This window comes from Grammomys surdaster, unplaced genomic scaffold (assembly GCF_004785775.1).
Source record: "Grammomys surdaster isolate TR1022 unplaced genomic scaffold, NIH_TR_1.0 224, whole genome shotgun sequence".
Classification (NCBI taxonomy): domain Eukaryota; kingdom Metazoa; phylum Chordata; class Mammalia; order Rodentia; family Muridae; genus Grammomys; species Grammomys surdaster.
The window spans coordinates 1398385-1405695 of NW_021604669.1; the positions used below are offsets into that span (position 1 = coordinate 1398385).

Consider the following 7311-nt stretch of genomic DNA (forward strand, 5'->3'; position numbering starts at 1 on the left):
CCCCTGTGGAGAGGTGCAGAGGAGCTGGTCACAGGACACACAGTGGTTAAAGCACTTGTTCCTCTTTCAAAGGATCTGGGTTTGATTCCCAGCACCTACATGGAAGCTTACAACCATCTACAACTCCAGTTCCAGGAGACCGTGTCTTCTTCTGGCTTCTGTGGACACCAGGAGTACACATGGGATACATAAATATATTCAGACAAATATATTTCATACACATGAAATTAAATTCAAAACATTTTAAGGATCTGCAGTGGGAAGCCACTGGGAGTTCATACAGAAAAATGGAGCAGGACTTAGAAGCCTTTCTGCTGTCTGTAGCCACTGAGCAGGGGGCATGTGACGGCATGTGACGGGAGAAGTGGCAGGCTAGCAAGCAGGCTGTGCCTCCTGACCCCATGTGAGAAGGGCTAGTGTCCTGCCATGGGTGGGGACAGCGACATGGTCAATGGAAAATAAACAAGACAGGTGAGCAGTCAGACATGAGTGACAACTGAGCAAGGGTGGGGGTAAAGGGGTGTCCTGGGGCCAGCGCCACCCCCTGGAAACTGGCCGCTAGGGAGAGGAGTGGAGACGGCATATACAGTTGTCACGGGCGCTCACACCACGCTCTCCTCCCTGACTAGCTCTGCAGCCAAGCTGTTCTCTCTGCTCACTGCACTAACCAGTCCTGGTGTGTATGCATGGATCTGGGGGACACAAACAAAGTTCAGAGCTCTCCCGCACACACTGTTAGCAAGAAAACACCAGTTAGGCAGAGACAGGCGGATTTCTGAGTTCAAGGCCAGCCTAGTCTACAGAGTGAGTTCTAGGACAGCCAGAACTACACAGAGAAACCCTGTCTCAAAAAACCAAAAACCAAAAACCAAAAAAAAAAAAAAAAGAAAAGAAAACACCAGTTATACAACCAAACATCCTAAATCCAGAAAAAAAAAAATTCCCTAATGCTACAAAGTCTCAAACTTTCTGAGCAGTACCACAAAGCCACAGGTAGAACACATGGAGTCATGTGACCAAAGCAGCTACTCTTAACCTGAATGGGAGCTGGAGGGACACTGGCTGCTCATCAGAGGACCCACACGGCAACTCACAACCATCTGTAACTCTAGTTCCAGAGGATCCAATTCCCTCTTCTGGTCTCCACGGTCACTGGGCACACCTGTGGTGTGCACACACATATACAGACAAAACACCATACACATAAAGTCAATCTTTCAATGTGTTAACGAAAATGCTGGGTAAAATATTCGCGAAACAGTAAGCTATGTGTTTAGACTTGAGGTCCTTCCCTAATATAGTTCTTTATGTAAATGTACATATCTTTCTTTCTTTCTTTTTTTATATTTTTTAGGGCAGGGTTTCTCTGTGGAGCCCTAGCCCTAGATGTTCTCGGAACTTGATTTATATAGACCAGGCTGGCCTCGAACTCAGGGATGCACCTGCCTCTGCCTCCAGAGTGCTGGGATGCAGACTTGTAAATACATATATTCTAAAGGTCTGTGGTGTCAAGCAGTTCAGATGAAGGATCCCCAGCCTATACCTGTATCATGGCTACATTCCTTGTGACATCCCTAATGGGTTAGAGAGGGGTGGCTGGTACACAGGCAGGGCTCTCCACCTCACAGGGTTTGAGTCAAATTAAAAACACACATGGAGGCAGTTCTGTCATATAGAGAAACCCTGTCTCAACAAAACAAAATACATGTCGAGCCAGGCTTGGCGGCACACACCTTTAATCCTAACCCCCGGGAGGAAGAGGTGTAGATCTCTGAGTTTAATATTAGCCTGGTCTGAGTTTCAGCCAGCCAAGGCTATACATAATGAGACCTTGTCAAAAACAAACAAACAAAAAGGAATCATATAGTCTGTGTGTCTGGAACAGACAGGAAGTGATGCGCAATACCCATGACACAGCTCCACAGTCTCACCCACCACTCAAAAAAGGGGAGGGTGAAGAGGTAGGTGCAGGCTGCCCCATCTCTGATTTGACTTCTATTACAGTCTAACTGTGGTATACGTCTCACTCTTTTGTCTGTATACCTCATCCCCAGATGGTGTTCAGCTTAGACAAATAAGGACTAAGCCAGGCATGGTAGCATGTGCCTTTAATCCTAGCAGTCTGGAGGCAGAGGCAGGTGGATCTGAGTTTGGGGCTAGCCTGGTCTATAGAGTAAGTTCCTGCACAGCCAGGGCAACACAGAAAAATCCTGTCTCAAAAAAAAAAAAAAAAAAAGAATTAAGGGCTGGATGATGGAAGAGAACTAGGGGTGGGCTTTGGGTCACTAAAGCCCAGACATAGTTCCGGTCTAGCCTCTGCCTCCTGACCCTCCGAGATGAGAGAAGCCACTGCCACACATTCTTACTGCCAGGAACAGCACGGTGCCTTCCCAGCTCCCAGCAGGATGGGAAAGCCCCCAGAGCCGTCCCTCTGGGAGTCTGAAAGAGCTAGTAACATTTCTTGGCTGGAACCCAGGGCGGGAAATACCTGTCTGCTGTTAAATACCACAGTAAGGTAAGCCTGGTACTCAACATCCAACCACGGAAATGAAGCGAAAGCTTCAAACTTAGGTAAACTAAAAGGACTTCCTGAGACTGGACACTGGGCTATGTAGTCTCTGAGGAGCAAGAAATGGGACCTCACGAGTTAATACTAAACGGACCCATCACACATGACTAGCTCTGCCAGGTCATGCCACTCAGCAAAACCCAAGTCCAGATATCTGACGTTTTCCTGCAGAGGTGAGCATGTGAAGCCATTCAGTGAGGGCTCCAGGGGACCAGCATCTGGAGAGCAGGTTAAACATGGCTGAAACTTGAAATAGTTTAAAACATTTAGATTCTACTGCCTTCAACATACTGCAGAAAAGCCCAGCCCAGTTCCAGATCTCACTTACCAAGTGGAGCGGCCCAGGCGGTGGACTAGGTATTAATGACAGTCGTGCAGCGAAATCCTTTATGTGATTGTCAACGTCAAAATCTTTACAGATCTTCAGATGAGTCAATAAACTGAAATTCAAAAGACAAACAAACAATAATGTCACAAAGTACAACCAAACTCTGATTGTCACCGCTTGTTTTTCTGGCTGCTAATCACACAGGGGGGTGTGGGGGAAAAGTGGCTAGAATGTGTGTATAACAGAATGCAAGTTACACTTCAGTGAGAAACATGACCTTTCGAAGTGCCTGAGGAAGGTTCCAAAGTGCATCCATACTTCTAAAGTAAAACTTGAAAATGTCCAGGGTGGCCAGGTATGACCCCAGCACTCAGGCTGAGGTAGGAGGACCCAGCCTAGACTACACAGAGAGGCCAAGTCAAAAAACAAACAAACAAACAAAACAAAACAAACAAACAAAAAACCAAAACCACTGAGTCAATCGAGAAATAACAAATAAAATAAGCAAGTAGAAGCCTTGGAGCAGAGGCCTGTCCCGGGGAGCTAACTGAAGGGCAGAAGATCTTGGAAGTAGCCACAGAGGATACAAGTGGGGAACCTACATAGAAACTCTATTGTACCTCAATAAACTTGATCTTCACGACTGAATGCGAAAGTGCAGTTGGTACCCCAGGGAGTGGGTCTGTGACAATTTGACCCTAAGGAGGGAGCTCTTACCAGGAGAGAAAGTGACCCTGCCTACAGAACTATAAAGAGCCTAGAGGTCACAGCTGAGTGGAGATGTGCTGTTCATGGGGCTGAGAGAGTACCCATGAGTCCCCAGCTTGTCAGCCAGTCCCCAGGAAAGACAGCCCCCCCCCCCCCGCTCACAACCACAGTCAAGCACTTCCCATTTTATATAAATACCAAATATAACTCCTCACAGAGCTTATGTTAGGACATAGAAAAAGTCAGTACTTGGGGCTAGAGAGTTGGTTTAGCAGTTAAGAGCATTGACTACTCCTCCAGAGGTCCTTAGTTCAATTCCCAGCAACCACATGGTGGCTCACAACCATCTGTAATGGAATCCTGTTTGGACATGCCAGTTTGGTTGGTTGGTTGGTTGGTTGAGGTAGAGTCACCTATAGCCCATGCTGGCCTCAAACTTGCCCATTAGTTAAGGATGACTTGAACTCTTGACCTTCCCCCGGGGAGGGCTGGGATGGCAGGTGTGGGCCACCACAGCCCACATGCCACATGTACTGCATTCTGAATTTCTGTCATTTGCCCCTCTCTGGCTGTTTCCACTTCTGAGAGTGCAGCAGTGACCCCAGAAGGAGGGAACCCAGAACACATGACAGTGGACATTTTGATGTCACATGTTTGCCCTGGCACACTGCAGGAGGCATTGCCACCGTGTGATCAGTCAGCTGATTAATTGGCACAGAGAACCTGGCCCAGGAAGAATGAGAATGCTCACCTTCCTGCTGTCTTCCAAAGGATCACCAGTCCTTAGCCATGAGCTTTTAACAACAAAGGGTGAAAACCATCACCTGCTCTAGAGAGGAGGGCCTGGGAGGCAGATGGCAGGGCTGTCTACTTCCAAGGAACGAAAACTATCTGTGAGGAGGTGAAGAGGGACCAGTCCTAAGACCCCTCCATCACTCCCTGAGCTGCTAGACCTTCCCATAAACATGCATTTCCTCATCTCACTCCCTAAGACCAACCAAGCTTTCTGTTCTACAAAGACACTGTCTACAACAGACACGAGAATGAACTATGTCTAAGCGGCAGCTCTATTTGAAAACTGAACCACTAAAGTGTTGGAATTCAAACATGAATGCTGGGAACTCACACTGAGAGTCCTGCTCAGCCAGCAGGTACTTGTCTCACTGTGTGAGCTAAGTGTAAAGATTAAGTGTGTCTTAAAAGACACCAAGTGCCTTTTAGCAACTCAGTGACTCCGAGGTTTGCTCTTCTGTCCTGCGGCCTGCCACCTTCTGTCTTTAGTCAAACCAGAAGTGCCAATTCCAGGACCATGACTTTCTTAAATGTAGTCCCGGCTAGTCTCAAACTCCCCGTGTGGCTAAGAATTACATTTGATTTTCCTGCCTCTGCAGAGGCAGGATGGCAGGCATGCTCTACAGAACAGGTTTATGAAGATGCAATCCAGGGCTTTGTGCAAGCTGGGCAAACAATCTACCAGCAGAACTACACCCTAACTCTTGAACCATGGTTTCTGAAATGCCGAAGTGCAGGACTCTAAACCTGGCTACTGCCCAGGGAGGGAACCTATCCCACTTCTCAATCACAGCCTCTGATTATGGGCATCTATTGAGTCCCAGCAAATGCCTACCCGATCTTTCAGAAATACCATGAGTCCTCAGAATTCCCATTCATCAGCAGCAGAAGAGGCTGTCAATGCCATATTTGACGGATTTGTGAATGTCACCAAATCATCCAGCAAACAGTTCGCTCTTTCGGGTCATGAAGCCCAAAGTTTTCTTCAAACATGCCTCTTTTTATCTTTATTTTATTTATTTATCTTATTGTTATTGATTTTGAGACAGGGGCCCACTCTATAGCCCAGACTGGCCTGGAACTCACTACATAGGACAGGTTAGTCTCAAACTCAAGGCAATCTTCCTGCCTCAGCCTCCCAAGTGCTGTGAAAGGCATGTGCCGCCACCATCACCTGACTCCAGCCGCCACCACCTGATTCCAGCTATGTTCTTGATAAGAGATAATAATAATAAAACTGAAACCCTTAGTGGTTCCTTCCTCCTGGCATCTTGATCTGTGCTGTACTGACAGAAACTTGGGCTTCCCACAGTGCTCCTGGCTTCCCACAGTGCTCCTGGGCCCACCTGACCATGGCCCACTTGACCTAGCTCTTAATAATAACACTGGCCCCAACTTACCAGGAGAGGCAGTCCTTGAGGGAGTTATAGTATGGGAACCGGGACACCACACATACTGCAAAGGGCACAAAGCGCCTAGCTGTGCGCACGCTGGGCTCCCAGTGGCTCTTGCCATTGTAGAAACAATATTCATCCTGGACAAAGAGTAACAAAGACATGTCACCTCCTGTGCTGACAGTACAGGCCCAGACTGAGAACAGTTGGCATCTCATACAAATAGCATATAAGAAAGGGTCTCCATCAGCTCTGGCCTTCCAATCCATGTAGACAGGCCCTGCAAAGGGTCACACTATGTGGCACTGGGTTTTCGGGAGCAAGGACCAGGTAGTCACCCTGGAGACCTCCAGCCTTGGGATGAACAGAGACACACTACTAGAACACAAAGGCACACACAACACAGCTTTTGGTGACATTCCAAAAGGACCAGCACCAGGCAGATCCACAACCTGGAGTGAACAGAGGACAAATCCGGAGACAGAAAACAACTGAGTAACTACTGGGGGATGAGGGGTTGGGGGTGGCAGCGAGAGCTGGGTGAATTTGAACTGGAGAGGAAAACATTCTGGAGGCTGCACGCACTGGAAACACAATGCCTCAGAGTCACACAAGACACGATGGCTGAAAAAGTGACAGGTGTATTACCATACCACAATAAACAACAAGAGAAAAGGCCCACCCCAAACTCGGAGGACAGAAACAGATCCACTTACATGCAGGGGTCGATAGAACTGGGCAACCACACCATAGGTTCTATTCCCACAGACATCAGTGAGCACCAAGAAATGGATGCAATCCTCTTTGGGTTCTGAAGCCACACACACACCCCCTGTGGGGAGATCAGAAAGAAGCCAGTTCAGGTGACTGCTGTATGCATCAAAGACCTATGTAACCCAGGAGCCAATATGAAGAGCACACTTCCCATACTAGCTACTTGGAGCTTGGATGCTCTTAGGCCTGATCTAGCCAACTCCCTGTTCTCAAACTTCCCCAACCTGCAGCTTCTCTACAGTCCCTCCTGTAGACACTTGTGGTGCACCAGCATGCTCACCGTGCTTCTGGGCACAGCAGACTAACGGTACCTGTTCCTCTGGTATAACTCCTGCAGACAGGAAAGGCCAGCAGGCTTGAGGAGGAGCCAGAGCCAGAACCTGACCCAACCCTTGGGCTGAGTGTACCACACCAGCCATTTAATGTTTCTAAAGACCAGCAGAGGCCGGGTGGTGGTGGCGCACGCCTTTAATCCCAGCACTTGGGGGGCAGAGGCAGGCGGATTTCTGAGTTCGAGAGTTCGAGGCTAGCCTGGTCTACAGAGTAAGTTCCAGGACAGCCAGGGCTACTCAGAGAAACCCTGTCTCCAAAAACCAAAAAAAAAAAAAGACCAGCAGAGAATGAAGCCCGCACATGCACACGCACTCTTATCTTGCACTGCTGAACAAAGAGATGGACGACAACCTGTTCCTCTTGCTTTAATAAACAGGAAGCAGGGGACAGAGAAGGAGGTGCAGGAACCCTCT

General features: G+C 48.2%; 1 protein-coding gene across 5 annotated transcripts in view; it reads right to left on the minus strand.

Annotated features, from left to right (window-relative positions):
• The window catches only part of Dennd3 (DENN domain containing 3), a 58619-nt gene that overhangs the window by 41963 nt on the left and 9345 nt on the right, over window positions 1–7311 (minus strand). For all 5 annotated transcript variants that reach the window (XR_003712147.1, XM_028773265.1, XM_028773263.1 and 2 more), the window contains exons 3-5: window positions 6508–6623; window positions 5798–5931; window positions 2898–3009 (exon numbers count right to left, since the gene is read on the minus strand). Coding sequence is in view for 4 of the 5 variants with exons in the window: in XM_028773265.1 (XP_028629098.1) it covers window positions 2898–3009; window positions 5798–5931; window positions 6508–6623 (362 nt within the window). In the remaining variant the exon portion in view is untranslated. The remainder of the gene's footprint in view (window positions 1–2897; window positions 3010–5797; window positions 5932–6507; window positions 6624–7311) is intronic.